This window comes from Ornithorhynchus anatinus, chromosome 3, assembly GCF_004115215.2.
Source record: "Ornithorhynchus anatinus isolate Pmale09 chromosome 3, mOrnAna1.pri.v4, whole genome shotgun sequence".
Lineage (NCBI taxonomy): Eukaryota > Metazoa > Chordata > Mammalia > Monotremata > Ornithorhynchidae > Ornithorhynchus > Ornithorhynchus anatinus.
In genome coordinates, this window is record NC_041730.1 from 138,446,444 (window position 1) to 138,465,696 (window position 19,253).

At 54.4% G+C, this 19,253-nt stretch overlaps 1 protein-coding gene across 1 annotated transcript in view; it reads right to left on the minus strand.

The window, feature by feature from the left end:
- MGMT (O-6-methylguanine-DNA methyltransferase) overlaps positions 1 to 19,253 on the minus strand; it is a 296,061-nt gene that overhangs the window by 245,398 nt on the left and 31,410 nt on the right. Inside the window, exon 3 of the mRNA XM_029060618.1 lies at positions 8,511 to 8,649. Within this exon, the coding sequence (XP_028916451.1) occupies positions 8,511 to 8,649 (139 nt within the window). The remainder of the gene's footprint in view (positions 1 to 8,510; positions 8,650 to 19,253) is intronic.

The following is a 19,253-nucleotide window of genomic DNA, read 5'->3' on the forward strand; positions in this document are numbered from 1 at the left end:
GAGGCCGACGGAGCGACCGGGGAGGGGGGAGGACGATCAGCGTGGAAGCCGTCTGGAGGGAGAGGAGAGGGCGGGTTTTGGCGACGTCGTCTCGGTTGAACCGACGGGATCTGGCGGCAGCTTGAATTCGTGGGTTGAAGGAGGGAGACGAGCCGAGGATAACGCCGAGGTTACGGGTGGGTCGGCGCGAGAGGGAGGACGGCGGCGGCGTCTACGTATCCAAAATACGCGAGGAGGGCGGGTGGAGAAACTCTCTGAGTCTCTTGCCAAGGGAACTCGGGTAGGTAGGCCCACGACTCCTTGCCCGAACGCTTGGAAAAGTGAGATATTTGCCCTCTGATGGGATAATGGGGAAAGCCGAGGTTTTCAACAAGACCGAAGCTTCTCTGAAATATTATTTTCAATAAAAATTTTTGTTTATCTATGGGAAGATTTAAACACACAAGAAACTTTGAGGGAAATAAGAACCCCGCTCCTTTTTAATAAAAGCAGGGCTCTGCCATCTAATAACTCTTCTCGCTACAGCCATCGAATCTGATGAAATAAAGACCACAAGCCCACATATTTCTTAAAGCTCGGGGTGGAGCCGCTACTTTGAAGACTTTGTTTTGGAATCTAGTAGAATTTCAAGAGAGATATTCGAAATCTACACCGTTAAACAGAAGGACATTCGTTGTGCGGAGGGACTGTCTCTATCGCTGGGCGTACTTTCCCAAGCGCTTAGTACAGTCCTCAGCACACAGTAAGCGCGGAAGGAAGGAAGGAAGGAAGGAAGGAAGGAAGGAAGGAAGGAAGGAAGGAAGGAAGGAAGGAAGGAAGGAAGGAAGGAAGGAAGGAAGGAAGGAAGGAAGGAAGGAAGGAAGGAAGGAAGGAAGGAAGGAAGGCGCAGTGGCTGAGACTGTGAACCCCGTGCGGGACGGGGACTGTGTCCAACTCAATTTGCTTGGACAGTGTCTGGCACATAATATTTTAGTTGGTATCCGTTAAGCGCTTACTATGTGCATAGCACTGTTCGAAGCGCTGGGGCAGACACAGGGGAATCAGGCTGTCCCACGTGGGGCTCACAGTCTTAATCCCCATTTTACAGATGAGGGAACTGAGGCACCGAGAAGTGAAGTGACTTGCCCACAGTCACCCAGCTTAATAATAATTATTATTAATAATAATAATGTTGGCATTTGTTTAAGCGCTTACTATGTGCCGAGCACTGTTCTAAGCGCTGGGGTAGATACGGGGTCATCAGGTCCCACGCGGGGCTCACAGTCTTCATCCCCTTTTCCAGATGAGGTAACTAGGCACAGAGAAGTGAAGTGACTTGCCCAAAGTCACACAGCTGACGAGAGGCTGAGCCGGGATTAGAGCCCATGACCTCTGACTCCTAAGCCCGTGCTCTTTCCACTGAGCCACGCTGCTTCTCATGGTAAGCGCTTACCAAACGCCACTATTCTTTAGACTTTTAAGCGCTCAGTACAGGGCTCGGCACAGAGTAAACGCTCAGTAAATACGACTGAATGAATTAGGAGAATTTTCAGGCACGAGGGACAATTCGGGATACACACCAGACGACGTTAAATCAGTCCACTGGGCCGGCAAGCATCCTTCATCAGCATCAACATCCTCTACGGTCACACTTATTAAGCACTTACTGAGTGCTAGGCGCTGTTCTAAGCACTTGGAGGAGCAGAAAAAACGCAAGGACCGGGAATTTCACTGCACTAGCCTACTCGTTGGTCTCCCCGCTTTCTTCCTCTCCCGGCTCCGATCTACATCCCCCGCTGCTGGTGCTGCACGGATCCCGATCCACATCTGTCCCTTCCTCAAAACCCTCCACCGGTTCCCTCAGCCTCTTTGAGTCAAATAAAGATGATAATAATAACGGTAATGGTATTTGTTAAGCGCTCACTACGTGCCACGCACCGTTCTAAGCGCCGGGGTAGGCAGAGCACTGTACTAAGCGCTTGGAATGTACAATTCGGCAACAGATAGAGACAATCCCTGCCCAGTGATGGCCTTACAGTCTAATCGGGGGATAATAATAATAATAATAATAATAATGTATTTGTTAAGTGCTTACTATGTGCTCAGCACCGTTCTAAGTGCTGGGGAAGATACAAGGTAATCATGTTGTTCCATGTGAGGCTCTCAGTCTTCTTCCCCATTGTACAGATGAGGTCACTGAGGCGCAGAGAAGTAACTTGCTCAAAGTCACAGAGTTGATAAGGGGTGTAGTTGGGATTAGAACCCACGACCTCTGAATCCCAAGCCTGCGCTCTTCCCACTAAGCCACGCTACTTCTCTAATAATAATAACGTCGGTATCCGTTAAGCGCTTACTCTGTGCAGAGCACCGTTCTAAGCGCTGGGGGAGATACGGGGTCATCAGGTCGGCCCACGTGAGGCTCACGGTCTTGATCCCCATTTGACAGATGAGGGAAGTGAGGCCCAGAGAAGCGAAGTGACTCGCCCACGGTCACCCAGCCGACAAGTGGCGGAGCCGGGATTCATTCATTCATTCATTCATTCAATAGTATTTATTGAGCGCTTACTATGTGCAGAGCACTGTACTGAGCGCTTGGGACGAACAAGTCGGCAACGGATAGAGACGGTCCCTGCTCTGCACATAGTAAGCGCTCAATAAACACTACTGAACGAACGAATGAACTGACTGGGTGACGGAGAAGCAGAAGGCCAGCACGCTTTTCACCAGACAACAAAATAGGGTGGAGAGGGCACGACGTCAAATTCGAACCCGGGTTGCGGATCTCAACCATCACCGTTGCACGTGGCTCGGAGACCTGGCCCGGCTCCAGAAGAGACCCCCCCCCCCCCCCAGTAATAAAACGGGCTCGCCAGCCCCATCTGATTCTATTTCTTCTTCTTCTTCGATAGTATTTATTGAGCGCTTACGATGTGCAGAGCACTGTACCGAGCGCTTGGAATGGACAGTTCGGCAACAGATAGAGCCGATCCCTGCCCAGTGACGGGCTTACAGGCTTTATCTGCACTGACGTCTGTCTCCCGTCCCTTCGCTTCTCCGGGCCTCAGTTCCCTCATCTGTAAAATGGGGATGAAGACCGTGAGCCTCACGTGGGACACCCTGATCCCCCTGGATCTACCCCAGCGCTTAGAACAGTGCTCTGCACGTAGTAAGCGCTTAACAAATACCAACATTATTAGAGCGTGAGCTGGCCGTGGGCAGGGACCGTCACTGGTTATCGCTGTACTGTTCCCTCCCAGGCGCTCGGTGGAGTGCTCGGCACCTAGTAAGCGCTCAATAAATACGACCGAACGAAGGAATGGAACTCGACATCGACAGGCCGGACGAGGCCGCGGACTCCCATTTCCAAGAACGTGGAGCAGCACGATTATCCCTTCAGCCACCTCATCCTCAGAGAGCCCTACTAGTACGTGCCGTGCCCTTTTCCTTTGCTTGTCCGCTTGCTTTGCGGTACTAAGATACAAGCGGATCGGGTTGGACGCAGGCCCCGTCCCACGTGGGGCTCACGGTCCCAACCCCCGTTTTACAGATGAGGGAACCGAGGCGCGGGGAAGTGCAGCGACTTGCCCAAGGTCACACGGACGAGCGGCGGAGCCGGGATTAGAATCCAGGACCTCCTGACTCCCGGGTCCGGGTTCTAACCCCTAGGCCCCGCTGCTGCTGGGCATCCGCCGTGAGGAATCGCTCCTCCGAAACATCCCACCGCACAAGTATCGAGGCTGATTAAATAACTGGAACCTGTCGGGCGGGAGAAACAGAAGGCTCCAGCCACAGACGTTGCAGTGTCTGTCGATGTTTCGGCGTGGTCCTTTTCTTTCCGCGTAGAAAACTGAAGAGAAACTGAATAATAAAATACGGCACGACATCTTCTTTACGGCTACGGGGTGCGGTCCCGTGGCGTGCGCGGTCGAATACTCGCCGAGACCGGCCGCGGCGTCGGCAAATCGGAAGCCGGGGTTTTTATTTGCGGTTTTTATACGCACGGTCGGATACGGGTAGGAACGAATCCCACGTCACTAATGGCTCAGAAAGCCCAGCAGGACGGCCCGTATCTTCCAATCACACCCGGGCCGGGGATTCAGACGCTAAGTTGACTTCAGGGCCCTCATTTTGGCTCTCCTTCATTTTACGAAACCCAACGGCGGCCAACCTGATCCGGCGCATTCGCTGATCTTCAGATTACCGGGGGAGCCGAGGCCGCTCGCCGAATGGGTTGGGATGGATTCCCCTTGGGGGAAGAAGGGCATCACCTTCGAGGGTAGCCGGCCCCCCGTTCCACGCTCGCGTGCGATTCCCTCATTCATCCGATCGTATCCATCGAGCGCTTACTGTGAGCCGAGCGCTGGGCGGCGATTCCTCATCCGGTCTTTCTACGTCTCGACCATCCCACTCTAGAAATCCCTCTACCTGACTACGATCTCAATCAATCGATCAGTCGTATTTCTTAAGCCATTACTGTTTGCGCAGAGCACTACAGTAAGCACATGAAGCACCGTAGCTCAGTGGAAAGTGGACAGTCAGAGGTCACGGGTTCGAATCCCCGCTCGGCCACTTGGCAGCCGGGTGACTGTGGGCGAGTCGCTTCACTTCTCTGGGCCTCAGTTACCTCGTCTGTAAAATAGGGATCAAGACTGTGGGCCTCACGTGGGACAACCCGACGACCCCTTATCTCCCCCAGCGCTTAGAACGGTGCTCTGCACATAGTAAGCGCTTAACAAATACCAACATTATTATTATTATTATTATTATAAGAGCAAACAGACACATTCTTGCTCACAGCAAGCTCAGTCTAGACGAAGCTTACCTCCTCACCTGTTTTTGCTCTCCCAAGCCCCCTCCTCGCAAGCGTTAAGCGCTTAGTACAGTGCTCTGCCTAGTTAGCGTTCAACAAACACTACTGAATGAAATCTGTGCTCTTCCCCCACGCTGACCGCCGATCTTTTGATCCCGTCCAGTTTTCTCAACTCATCATGCCCCATTTAGCCTCCACACCCCAACTCCCTTCCCTCGATGACCAAACAGACGTTCTCAACACCACCCCCTCTCCTGAACTCAACTCCCCCATCCCTTCGTGGATCGCGAACCACTAACTCACAGCCCTGGATCACCTCTACTGTCCGCCTCCACTGCTCCTGTGAACGAGGCGCAGCAGCGTGAGGAAAAATAGACATCTAGGAAATCCACTTCAATTTTACCCTTGCGTGACTGAACTCTGCCCTCTCCTTTGTCTGGCAAAATTATTTCTGCGTCCTTCTTCTTCATCTTCTTCTTCTTATTATTATTATTAAGGTATTTTTTTCATTCATTCATTCAATCATATTTATTGAACGCTTACTATGTGCAGAGCACTGTACTAAGCACTTGGAATGGACAACTCGGCAACAGATAGAGACCATCCCTGCCCAGTGATCGGGCTCAGAGTCTGATCGGGGGAGACAGACGGACAAAAACAAGACGACATCATCACGATAAACAGAATCGAGGGGATGGACACCTCGTTAACAAAATAAATAGGGGAATAAAGATATATACAAATGAGCACAGTGGCTGAGGGGCTCTTACTATGCGCCACGCACTGTCCTAAGCACTGGAGAAGATACAAGGTAATCGGGTTGTCCCATGTGGGGCTCAGTCTTAATCCCCATTTTACAGAGGAGGGAACCGAGGCACGGAGAAGTGAAGTGACTTGCCCAAGGTCACACAGCAGACACGTGGCAGAGGCGGGACTGGACCCCACGTCCTCTGACTCCCAAGCCCGGGCTCTTTCCGCTACGCCACGCTGCTTCTCTCCTTATTGGAAAAGCGCAATATAACGACGTTGGCAGACACGATCCCCGCCACAGTCTACAGAGGCATACAGACATTAATATAAATTAATAAACTACAAATAGGATATAGGCGCTGTAGGGCTGAGGGAGGGGTGAATAAAGGGTGCGAATTCACTCAGTCGTATCTATTGAGCGCTTCCCATGTGCAGAGCACTGTACCAAGCGCTCGGAATGTACAATTCGGCAACAGATAGAGACGGTCCCTGCCCAACGAAAGGCCCGCACACAGTAAGTGCCCAATAAATACAATCGACTCATTATTCTCCCCTCAGCCGTTTTTGACACCAACCACCTTACTCTGCTTTAATACTCTCCAACGAAAGGCAAGCTTTCTGCACACATCTACGTTCTAATCTCCTTCTCATTTTTAGCTCTTTTCCGTCGAACCTCCCCGGTTTTATCTTCCGCGTCCGACCCGGGATCCAACACGTTCGGACCGCCGGCTCTACGGGTCCGAAGTAAGTTTGTCACACGCGAGTCGATCGGGCCCACGGCTACCAGACGCCTCCCATGGAAATCGAGGCCCGGGTATTCATATATTTCCAAGGTTTACTTATTTTTGCTGTAAAAAAATAAACTATATCGATTGGAACACTCAACTTTACAGGAAAAATCTCAACAGTAGGAGCAGAACACCAATATTTATTACTGCACTTGTGTTCATTATGGCTCTCTCTGACAGGGGTCCATTAAAATCAATTTTTATGTTTCTTATGTATTTTCTTCATCTGATGTCTTTGGCATCGTGTTTATTAGCACTGGGCACAGTAGTCGGGGGTGTGGGTGTTTGTTTTTTCATTCTCTTCTGACGGAGATAATGAGAATGGAGATTTTAACGCTCTGCCATCTCACCGAATGGCGGAAATTAAATATTACATTTCGGGCACAGACGTTTACAGAGAGCTTGAAAATTTTTAGATCTTTACTGTTTGCCAAATATAGTTCCGGTCCCTTTAAAGAGGAAAGACAAGACCGTCTCCGAGGTGGGAGAGTCCTCCGTCGTGCTGAAGAGGAGATTTCACGTGGATATCTCGCCAGTCAGAAGAGCCCTGGCAGAAAAGGAGTCTCTTCTTCTCTCTCTCTTCCTCTTTCTTCCTTCCTCTCCCTCTGCTTCCCTCTGCCTTTCTCTCTCCCTTTCCCTGCTTCTCCCTATCTCTCTCTTCCTCTTTCTTTCTCTCCCTCTCTCTCCCCCCACCGTTCTCCCTCTCTCTTCTTTTCTCCTTTTCTCTCCTCCTCCATTCTGTTCCCCTCTCTCTTGTTCTCTCTCCTCTCTTGTTTCCTCTTTCTTTCTTTCCTTCCCCCTCCACCCTCTGCTTCTCTCCCTCTCCTTTCTTTTCTCCTTTTCTTTCTCTCCCTCTTTACCCCTCTCTTTTCTGCCCTCTCTCTTTCCCCTTCTCCCTTCCTCGCTCTCTCCCTCTCCTCCACTCTGTTCCCCCTCTCTGCTTCTCTCTCCCTTTCCCCCCTCCCTTCTTCTCTTTCCTCCTTTCTCCCTCTCCTTTTCTCTCTTTCTCCCTCCCTCCCTCCCTCCCCAGTCCATTCCCTGAGATGCCAGGATTGCATGCTCAGCGGAGAGGGCCCGGGCTTGGGAGGCAGAGGCCACGGGTTCGGATCCCGGCTCGGCCACTTGGCAGCCGTGTGACGGTGGGCGAGTCACTTGGCTTCTCTGTGCCTCAGTTCCCTCATCTGTAAAATGGGGATGAAGACTGTGAGCCTCACGTGGGACGACCTGATGACCCTGTATCTACGCCAGCGCTTAGAACGGTGCTCTGCACACAGTAAGTGCTTAACAAAGACCAACATCATTAATCTTGAAGACAACACCCAGGTTCTCTCTGGTTCACCTCATTCCCAATCGCCAAACTTCAAGTTACGGAATTTCCTTGGGCCCCCACCCCTAACTCACCGATGAACCTTCGCCAGCGGGTCCTTTGTGAATCCTCCAGAGAAATAATGACAATAATTATATCGGTTAAGCTCCTCGCTACGTGCCAAACACTGTCCTAAGCACTGGAGTAAATACAAGGTGATCAGGTTGCCTCACGTTGGGCTCACAGTGTTCATCCCCATTTTACAGATGAGGGAACTGAGGCACAGAGAAGTGACCCGCCCAAGGTCACACAACGGACAAGTGGTGGAGCCGGAATCGGAACCCACGTCCTCGGACTCCCAAGCCCGGGATCTTGCCACCGCGCCACGCTGCTTCACTCAAAAGACGCAGAGAGATTCACCGACAGACTATTTTCAAGGTTCGGAGACGGGAAGAGGTTCTCACGCAAAGGCGCCAAGAGCCTCACCAACGGACTATTTTCACGGCTAAGAGACTGGAAGAAGCTCTCGTGCAAAGGCGCAGAGAGACTCGCCGAGAGGCTGTTTTCACGGCTGAGGGACCGGAATAAGTTCGCGTGCTAAGGTGCGGGGAGATTCACCAAGAGATGATTTTCCAGGGTTGAGACGGCGGGGGGGGAATTTCTCTTGAAAACAGTGGGGCACAGGATGCAAATCCCTGGCGAGTGACTGCGGGAGGATTTCTTTTCCACTTGCTCCGCGGGGACGGCACCCTTTCCCCAGTTACCCGCCAACACGACGGATGGAAAGGGAGAATCGACGGGTCTCCTCCCGTCACCCCGGAGGCCGCCTTCCCCACCCCGGCCCACGCGGGCGGCATTCGGCCGGAGCGACACTCACTCAGCCTTCGGGGTCGACGTTCGGGGGAGTTTGATTTCATGCACCCCGTCGTCGCAGGCAGAGATTTCCATTTTCCCCAAGGGGCTGTCGACGAATCTGCGTATCTCTTTGCAGGGCTTTTTCATCCTTCCTCGGAGGCCTGTTAGGGAGAGAAGAAAAGATTTACGTCCCTCCCCCCGCTCTAGACCGTCGGGGTCGGGGTGGGCGGGGAACGTGTCTGCCACCTCTTCCGCCAACCGCGATCAGTCGATGGTATTTTTTGAGCGCTTACTGGGTGCAGAGCACTGTACTAAGCACTGGAAAGGACAATTCAGCAACAGAGAGAGACAATCCCTGCCCACAACGGGCTCACAGTCCAGAAGGGAGGCCGACCGCTTCTACTACTACTAATACCGATGATTGTTAAGCGCTTACTATGTGCCGGGCACTGTACTAAGCACCGGGGTGGATATAAGCACAGAAAAGCAGCATGCCTACCCCAGCGCTTAGAAGGATGCCTGGCATTCATTCAGTTGCATTTACTGAGCGCTTACAGTACAGTTCGGCAACGGATAGAGACAAACCCCGCCCACAAACAACGGTCCCACAGTCTGGAAACGGGCTCCTACAGTAAGCGCTTAACGAGGACCGTTGTTATTATTATTATTATTATTACTCGGATTATAGAGCCTGGGCCTGTGAGGCAGCAGGTCAAGGGTTCTAGTCCCGGCTCCGCCACACGTCTGCCGCGTGACCTCGGACAGGTCACTTAACTCCTCTGAGCCTCGGTGACTTCAGCTGCAAAAGATGGGGATTAAGAGGGTGAGCCCAATTCGGGCCAGGGACCGCGTCCGACTTGATTAACTTGTATCCACCCCAGCGATTAGAACGGTGCTTGGCACATAGTAACACATTATTATAAAGAAATCGGGCAGCACACAGTCCCTGGCCCACGTGGGGATCCACGGAGTCTCTCCCCAGGGCCGGCCGGCGTCCTGCTGGGACAGACAGACGGACACCTTGGGGGGGAGCAGGAATCCTACCGGGGTTGGAGGCTGCACGGACAGACGGAAAGACTCCGTGGTCTGGCGGCTACAGCCCTGGCCTGGGAGTCGGGAGGTCACGGCTTCTAATCCCATCTCTGCCACTCGTCTGCGGTGTGAACTTGGCCAGGTTACTTCACTTCTCTGGGCCTCCTTCTCTCTCTCCCTCCCTCCCTCCCCGGTCCATTCCCCGAGATGCCAGGATTCCATCCCGAAGACAACACCCAGGTTCTCTCTGGTTCGCTTCATTCCCAATCGCCAAACTTCAAGTTACGGAATTTCCTTGGGCCCCCACCCCTAACTCACCGATGAACCTTCGCCAGCGGGTCCCTTGTGAATCCTCCAGAGAAACGATAATCATTACGATATTTGTTAAGCTCCTCACTGTGTGCCAAACGCTGTCCTAAGCATTGGAGTAAACGCAAGGCGATCAAGTTGGAAAATGGGGATTAAGACTGAGAGCCTGATGTGGGACGGGGATCGGGTACAACCCGATCTGCCCGTGTCCGCCCTGATGCTCAGTACGGTGCGTGGCACAAAATAAGAGCTTAGCAAATATATTATCACTATTATTATTATTATCATCATCACACCCGAGGGTGGTCCCGCTGGGGGCGGGGGCTCGGGGGTAGTCTTGACTCTATTTATCGCCGCCGTTCTCGTCCGTCCGTCTCCCCCGATCAGACCGTCAGCCCGTCAAACGGCACGGACTGTATCCGTTGCCGACTTGTTCATTCCAAGCGCTCACTACAGTGCTCCGCCCATAGTAAGCGCTCAATGAATACTACTGAATGAAGGAATAGGCCTGCTGGGGCGGGAGAGGAGGTTTGTCTAATATACCAGATTTGGCGGGCACCATCCCTGCCCCCAAAGAGCTAGCGGGGGAAGGCAGACACGAACAGAGGTAAATAAATGACAGATCACGGACGTAAATGCTGTGAGGCTGAAGGAGGGGGGAAGAAAAGGTGAAAATCCAAGTGCCAGAGCATTGGGAGAAGAGGAAATGAGGAAGAAGGGAAGGCCTTTGGGAGGAGATGTACTTTTATGACGGTTTTAAATGACAATTTATGAAGCGCTTCTATTGTGCAGAGCACTGTACTGAGCACTGGGTAGAAGTAGATATGATCTCTCCCCCTCATGGAGCTTACAGTCTAGCAACACCAAATTCATACCCACCACTCACACACCTACATTCCAATTGGGGCTTTGTTCTTCCGAAGAAATACTTGAGAAATCAGGAAAATCCTTGGAAAAGAGCAGGACTTGTTTATTTTGTATCTACACCAGCGCTAAAGAGCCCGGGCTTCGGAGTCAGGGGTCATGGGTTCGACTCCCGGCTCTGCCACTTGCCAGCTGTGTGACTGTGGGCGAGTCGCTTCACTTCTCTGGGCCTCGGTTACCTCGTCTGTAAAATGGGGATTAACCGTGAGCCTCACGTGGGACGACCCGATGACCCCTGTATCTATCCACCCCAGCGCTCAGGACGGTGCTCTGCACACAGGAAGCGCTTAACCGATACCAACTTTATTATTATTACAGAAAGCACTTAAGTACCATCATTATTATTATTATTATTACTAATAAATGAAGACAGTGCTGAAGGGACTGGCTGGGGGGAAAGAATGAAATCCGATCAAACAATCAATCAAGAGTATTTACTGAGCACACCACGTAGAGGGAGTGGGATTTTAGAAGGGGCTGAAACGTTCTTTCCAACCCATCAAGTTTCACGAGCCTCGCGACGACCATCGGTGGTACTTATTGGACGCTTACCGTGGGCAGAGCACCACACTGAGCGTTTGAGAAAGCACGATAGGGTTCTTAAGACTCCTGCCCCTCGGAGGCTTCCCGTCTAGAGGACCGAGAGAGATCTTCAAAAGTTTCATAAACGTTTAGCCTAACAGGGGCATTAGTATTTCTGGACTGCCCACTGGGTTCAATGCACTCTACCAGGCGCCTCAAAACAATGAAATGATACGCTCCCTGCCCACAAGGAATTCAGGCGCTGAGGTCACGCAGCCGGCTGGCGGCGGAGTCGCAATCGGAACCCAGGTCCTCTCGCTCTTTCCACTAGGCTTCGCTGCCCCGTCTCGCCCTCCTTCCCTTGATTACGAGGGCAAATCCGCTGACCCCTCAAATGGGAGAAGGCCGAAATTTCGCCTTTGGAAACCACCCCCCCAGGGATTCATTCCTCCGTTCGGTCGTTCGGTCGTATTTATTGAGCACTTACCGGGTGCAAAGCGCATGGGAGAGTACGATGCAACGACAGACAGTCAGTCACGCTCCCTGCCCACGGCGAGCTTCCGGTCTAAAGGGATGCCACGTGTTACCGATTTGTCCATTCCAAGCGTTTAGTACAGTGCTCTGCACACAGTAAGCGCTCAATAAATACTACTGAACGAATGAATGAACGTGCATAGTGCCTCGCCAGCCCGCTCTCCTCCACCGACACCACTCTACTCATCGGGCCTTCACTGCCTCCCTGTTGCCATGCCGACCCTCTGGCCTAGAACCTCCCTAAATAAGAATAACTATTATTATGGTATTAGTGTTAAACGCTTTACCGCGTGCCGGGCACTGTACGAAGCGCCGGGGTGGACACCAACAAATCGAGTTAGACGCAGTCCCTGCCCCACGTGGGGCTCACGGTCTCGATCCCCATTTTACTGATGAGGGAACCGAGGCCCAGAGAGACGAAGTGTCTTGCCCGAGGTCACACGGCGGACAGATGTGCCAGAATTAGAACCCAGGTCCTCCGACTCCCAAGCCTAGGCTCCTTCCATTGCCCCACGCTTACTGTCTCATCGACTGACTAACAGGGCAGAAACGCTCATTTCCCCCAAGCCTACCGTCAGGTAGAAACTATTTCCAGGAGGATAACAGAGAAGCAACGTGGTTAGAGAAGCAGCGCGGCTCAGCGGGAGGAGCCCGGGCTTGGGAGTCTGAGGTCATGGGTTCGAATCCCGGCTCCGCCACTCGTCAGCTGGGTGACTGTGGGCGAGGCACTTCGCTTCTCTGGGCCTCAGTGACCTCATCTGTAAAATGGGGATTGAGACTGTGAGCCTCACGTGGGACGACCTGATCACTCTGTAAATCTCCCCCAGCGCTTAGAACAGTGCCGTGCACGTAGTAGGTGCTTAACCAATACCGACATCATCATTATTAACTGCGGTATCTGCTAAGCGCTTACTGTGCATCAGGCCCCGTATTAAGTGCCGGGGTGGAGCCAAGCAAATCGAGCCGGACGCAGTCACTGCCTTCCGCGGGGCTCGCGCTCTCAGTCCCCATTTTACAGATGAGGAAACTGAGGTCCAGAGGAGCGAAGCGACTTGCCCAAGCTCACACGGCAGACGTGGCGGAGACCGGATCGAAGACGGGCCAAAGGATGCGCTCCGTAGTTGGGAGAAGAGGGTTTTTAACTCCGTTCCCCTGGCTCGGGGAGAGAGAGATACTAGCCGGGAATCTGACCACTGTTTGCATAACTGGACTGTGCATTGATTTTGCCCAGCAGCCAATACCGAAAGCCCTTAAACGGCTAGACGGTCGTCCGGCCGGGCCTTGTGCTCGCCGGAAATTCCAAAGCCAAAGCGGGTGGACCGGGGGACGTCCCCTCCCCAGCCCTGTGCGGTAAACCCGTTCATTCGGTCGCATTTACTGAGCGCTTACCGTGCGCCGAGCACCGTGGTAAGCGCTTGGGAGCGTACGCTACAATAGCCAAGAGAGACGATCCCTGCCCGTGCGGTGCCAGTCTGACGGGGGGAGACAGACATCGATACAAATAAACAATATAGCAATAGAAATGAATAGAGCAGCGTGGCTCAGTGGAAAAGAAGCCTGGGCTTCGGAGTCAGAGGTCACGGGTTCGACCCCCGGCTCCGCCACTCGGCAGCTGTGCGACCGTGGGCGAGTCGCTTAACTTCTCTGGGCCTCGGTTCCCTCATCTGTAAAATGGGGATGAAGACTGTGAGCCTCACGTGGGACGACCCGATTACCCCGTATCTCCCCCAGCGCTCAGAACGGCGCTGGGCACATAGTAAGCGCTTAACAAGTACCAACATTATTACTGCTCAGAACACGGAACACCTTCCGACGTGCAAAGACGTCGATCTGATTCCGACCATCGGGGCAGTCGCCGCGGGACTCGGAGCCAGGAGATAGGGGAAAACACGCTTCTCGGTTTTTTTTTATTTTGGTGGAATATTTGTTAAGCGCTTCCTTTGTGCCGGGCATCGCACTAAGCGCTAGGATACGGACGACATAACCAGGATGGACACGGTCCCTGTCTGTCCCGCGTGGGGATCGCGGCTTTAATCCCCGTTTTACAGAACCGAGGCGCAGGGGGGTGATGTCGCCCCCAATAGCTCTACATGGCTCTAGATGGCTCTAGCTCTAGATGGCTCTACAATATCGCCAAGATCCGCCCTTTCCTCTCCACCCAAACGGCTACCTTACTATTACGGGCTCTCGTTATATCCCGGCTAGACTACCGTGTCGGCCTTCTCTCCGACCTCCCTTCCTCCTCTCTCGCCCCGCTCCGGTCTATTCTTCACTCCGCCGCCCGGCTCATCTTCCCGCAGAGACGATCTGGGCCTGTCACTCCCCTTCTTAAACAACTCCGGCGGTTGCCCATCGACCTCCGCTCCAAACAGAAACTCCTCACTCTAGGCTTCGAGGCTCTCCGTCACCTCGCCCCTTCCCACCTCTCCTCCCTTCTCTCTTTCCACCGCCCACCCCGCACGCTCCGCTCCTCCGCCGCCCGCCTCCTCGCCGTCCCTCGGTCTCGCCCGTCCCGCCGTCGACCCCCGGGTCGCGTCCTCCCGCGGTCCCGGAACGCCCTCCCTCCTCACCTCCGCCAGACCGATTCTCTTTCCCTCTTCGAAACCTTACTTAAAAATCACCTCCTCCGAGAGGCCTTCCCAGACCGAGCTCCTCTTCCCCCTCTACTCCCTCCGCCATCCCCCCTTCACCTCTCCGCGGCTAAAGCCTCATTTTCCCCTTTTCCCTCCGCTCCTCCACCTCTCCCTTCCCATCCCCACGGCACCGTACCCGTCCGCTCGACTGTATATATTTTCGTTACCCTATTTATTTTGTTAATGAATCGTACATCGCCTCGATTCTATTTAGTCGCCATCGGTTTTTACGAGACGTTCTTCCCCTCGACGCTGTTTAGTGCCATCGTTCTCGTCCGTCCGTCTCCCCCGATCAGACCGTAAGCCCGTCAAACGGCAGGGACCGTCTCTATCTGTTGCCGACCTGTTCATCCCAAGCGCTTAGTACAGTGCTCTGCACATAGTAAGCGCTCAATAAATACTATTGAATGAATGAATGAATGAATGAATGAATGAATGTGCCCAAGGTCACACTGCACACAACGGCCAAGTGCTTGCTCGGTGACCTCGGGCAAGGCAGCCACCTTCTCTGTGCCTCCATCTCCTCAGCTGTAATGTCGGGGTTCGATACCCGTTCTTCCTCCTACTCAGGCTGTGAGCCCCATGCGGGACAGGGACTGCGTCCATCACCCCAGTGTTTGGAACGGCGCTTGATACACAGTAAGGGCTTAACAAATACCATTTAAAAGATAAAAAAAAAAGTGGCGGAGCTCGGATTAGAACCCACTTCCTCTGGCTCCCAGACCTGGGCTCTTTCCGCGGCTTCGGTGATTAATAACCGCGATGATAATACCGATGACGGTATTCGCTAAGCCCTTACTATGTACCAAGAGCTGCTCCGAGCACGGGTAGATACGAGGTCATCAGACTGTCCCACGTGGGGCTCACAGTCTTAATCCCCCCTTTTCCAGACGAGGGAACTGAGGCACAGAGAAGGTAAGCGGCTTGCCCAAGGTCAGACGGCAGACAAGCGGCGGGGCAGGGATTAGAACCCGTGACCTCTGACTCCCAAGCCCGGGGTCTTTCCACTGAACCACGCTGCTTCTCCTTCATTAAAGCACTTTCGTTAATTGATATTCATTAAGCGCCTAAGACGTGTCAGGCACTCAAATGAGCGCTGGGCCAGATGCTAGATGATCGGGTTCCAGCTGGGGCTCCCAATCTAATAACAGCAAACATTAACGTCGGCGTTCGTTAAGCGCTTACCACGGGCCGAGCACCGTTCTAAACGCTAGCGCGGACCCAGGGCGCTCAGGTCGTCCCACGTGAGGCTCGCCGTCTTCACCCCCGTTTTCCAGATGAGGGAACTGAGGCGCCGAGAAGTGAAGTGATCTGCCCAAAGTCACACGGCTGACAGGTGGCGGAACCGGGCCTGGAACCCACGACCCCCGACTCCTAAGCCGGGGTTCTTTCCACTGAGCCGCGCCGCTTCTCTATGCCCAGACCTATAAGCGCGGAAGGAGGAAACGCTACTTTAACGACTACCCGAAACCTTCCCCGATGTCTCCTTCTCACTGGGGATCCTCCATCGATCCTCCGCCAGCGGGGAGAAAAGCGAAAGGTGAGCGGAGAACGTGTCGATCAACTCGACGGGACTTCGTGCAGAGCACTACGCTAAGCGCTTGGGCGAGTACAGAATAGCAATAAGCCGACGCATTCCCCGCCCGCAACAAGCTCGCGGTTTAGAAGCAGCGTGGCTCGGCGGAGAGAGCCCGGGCTTGGGAGTCCGCGGTCATGGGTTCGAATCCCGGCGCCGCCACTTGGCAGCTGTGTGACCGCGGGCGAGTCGCTTCGCTCCTCCGTGCCTCGGTTCCCTCGTCTGTAAAACGGGGATGAAGACCGGGAGCCTCACGTGGGCCGACCCGATGACCCCGTCTCTCCCCCAGCGCTTAGAACGGTGCTCCGCACAGAGTAGGCGCTTAGCGGACCCCGACATCATTGTATCCGACAGACGACGACCCTCCCCTCGTTCAACGCCCTACTGAAGGCCCATCCCCTCCAAGAAGCCTTCCCTAAGCCCCCCTCTCCCCTTCTCCCGCTCCCTTCTGCGTCGCCCCGACTCGGTCCCTTCATTTATCCCCCCGGCCCAGCCCCTCACCACTTATGCCCGTATCTGTAACCTATTTATTTATATTAATTTCTGCCTCGCTTTTAGACCGTAAGCTTGTGTGGGCAGAGAACGTGTCTGCTATATCGTTATGCCGTGCTGTCCCGAACGCTCGGTACAGTGCCCTGTACCCAGTAAGCGCTCAATAAATACCACTACTCACAGTGCCCCCTTAGAATAAATACCTCTAACTATCCCGCTGACTAGGGTAAGCTATTTTAAACCCCATTTCCAACTCATTCCCTTGATTACTCGACGCAAACCGCTTAACGGCGCAGGCCTAAATTTCTGGCTTTAGAAGCAATCCCCGGAGAGCGTCTTCTCTCGCAAGGAGTCGGCTCCCCGTTTAACAAACCGCCCAGACAAGAAGAAATATTATCACGTTAGCCTTCTGAAAAATGCAAACAAAAGCCAGAATGGGCCTATATACATAAGGCCGATATTTGGTTACGCGCCGCGCCGGGAAAGGGCACGTGACAGCGCGGTCTCGGCGGGGGGGGGGGGGAGGGGAGAGGGGAGAGTGCGCGCGCGCGCCTGCGTGTGTCCTGCACGAAACCGAGCAAACAGTGGGAACTCGCGAATGAAATTCCCGCCAGCTTTAACCTCGTCCTGTCACCGGCCGTCCAGACCTGCAGCTCGAGGCGCCCATCGAGAGATCCTCTCGGAAAACAGACGAGATCCAGCCCGCAGAACGGCGCTTGGCACGCAGTAAGCGCTTGACACACGCCGTCGTTCTCGTTCTACTCCAGAAGAGCCCCTCGATCCGGGCCCTTCTCTAAGAACCTTTCTCCCCATCCCTTCCGCACCCATCTCGGGTGTCCATCCTTTATCTCTCCCTCCCTCCCTCCCTCCCTCCCTCCCTCCACACTTGTGCGCCTCTTCGTCCTCTCTGGGCTGCGAGACTGTCGTGGGCTGGGGATGCTGCCGTGTCGGCCTCTTCCGAGCGCTCAGGACAGTGCTCTGCACTCAGGAAGCGCCCGATCAACGTGACGGATCGACCGATCGACGACGCGAGGACGGCTTTTGCGTCGAGACCGGGATTCGGGAAGGCACGAGCTGTGGTCCCCCCCGAATGCCACACGGGTGTGATTAACGATTATGATGATGGTATCTGTCAAGCGCTGACTATGCGCCGAGCACTGCTCTAAGCGCTGGGGTAGATACGAGGCAAGCAGGTTGTCCCACGTGGGGCTCACGGCCTTAACCCCCACTTCACAGATGAGGGAACTGAGGCCCGGAGAAGTGAGGTGGCTTGCCCAAGGTCACATGGCGGACAAGCGGCGGAACCGGGATCAGAACCCGTGACCTTCTGCCTCCCAAGCCGGGGCTCCTTCCACTGGGCCACGTCGCGGTACCTGTCGAGCGCCGTTCTGAACTCTGAGGTAGTAACAACCATGACGACGACGATGGGATCTGTCGAGCGCTTACTACGTTCCAAGCACTGTTCCGCGCGCTGGGGCAGACACGAGGCAATAATAACGTCGGTATCCGTTAAGCGCTTACTAGGTGCAGAGCACCGTTCTAAGCGCTGGGGGAGACACAGGGTCATCGGGTCGTCCCACGTGGGGCTCACGGTCTTCATCCCCATTTGACAGATGAGTAACTGAGGCCCAGAGAAGTGAAGTGACTCGCCCGCAGTCACGCAGCCGACGAGGGGCAGAGCCGGGATTCGAACCCATGACCCCTGACTCCCCTGCTCTTTCCGCTGAGCCACGCTGCCTCGGTCACACGGCTGACAAGTGGCAGAGCTGGGATTCGAACCCAGGATCTAACCCCTAATCGGGTTGGCCCATTCCCCGCCCCCCCCGGGGGGGCTCGCAGGTCTCAATCCCCATTTGACAGACGAGGGAACTGAGGCACACAGAAGTGAAGTGACTCGCCCAAGGTCACCCCGCGGACCAGGGTCTCGTCCACGTCGGGGCTCGGGCCCGACGCTCATCCGTCGCGCTTTCTTTCCACCTCAGTCTAGGTCTTTTCACGTGCCTCCTTGACAAATAAACAATGAAATATCAGAGACCGACAGTTGTCACTGCCAAAGGCGGTGTGATTTCTGGAAAGTGGAACTCGCCCCCATTCCCCTCGCTCCGCGGGTCGCTAGAACCTCCAGCCCTCGTGTGCTCGCTTCTAACAAAGTGCAACGATGAGGTCCACGCGCTCTTCCGGCTGTAAATTCGGAAACGTGCCTCAACGGCCCGGAGGTAATTCTTAAGTCTTTCTTCAAAACCGGGCTGGGCACAGTCCACGTCCCACACGGCGCTCGCCATCTCGATCCCCATTTTCCAGATGAGGGAACGGAGGGAAAGGGACGTCCAGTGACGTGCCCGGTGTCACACGGCGGACGAGTGGCGGGGGCGGGGATTAGAACCCAGGTCCCCCGTCTCCCAGGCCCGTCAGGCCACGGCGCTTCTTCCTCCCCTTTCAGCCGTGAGCCCTGTGGGGGACGGGAACTGGGGTCAATGGCGACGGTCCATCTGTTCAACGTCCACTCGCCGCCCAACACTCTGCCAGATGCCGAGGTGGATACGAGACCATCGGAGCTCGGCGATTCGTCTGCCGTGTGACCCTGGACAAGTCACTTCCCTCCTCTGCGCCTCAGTTCCCTCATCTGTAACACGGGGATTAAGCCGGCGAGCCTCACGTGGGACAACCTGCTCGCCCGGTATCTCCCCCGGCGCTTAGAAGAGTGCTCGGCACACGGTGAGCGCTTAACGCGCGCCATCATCGC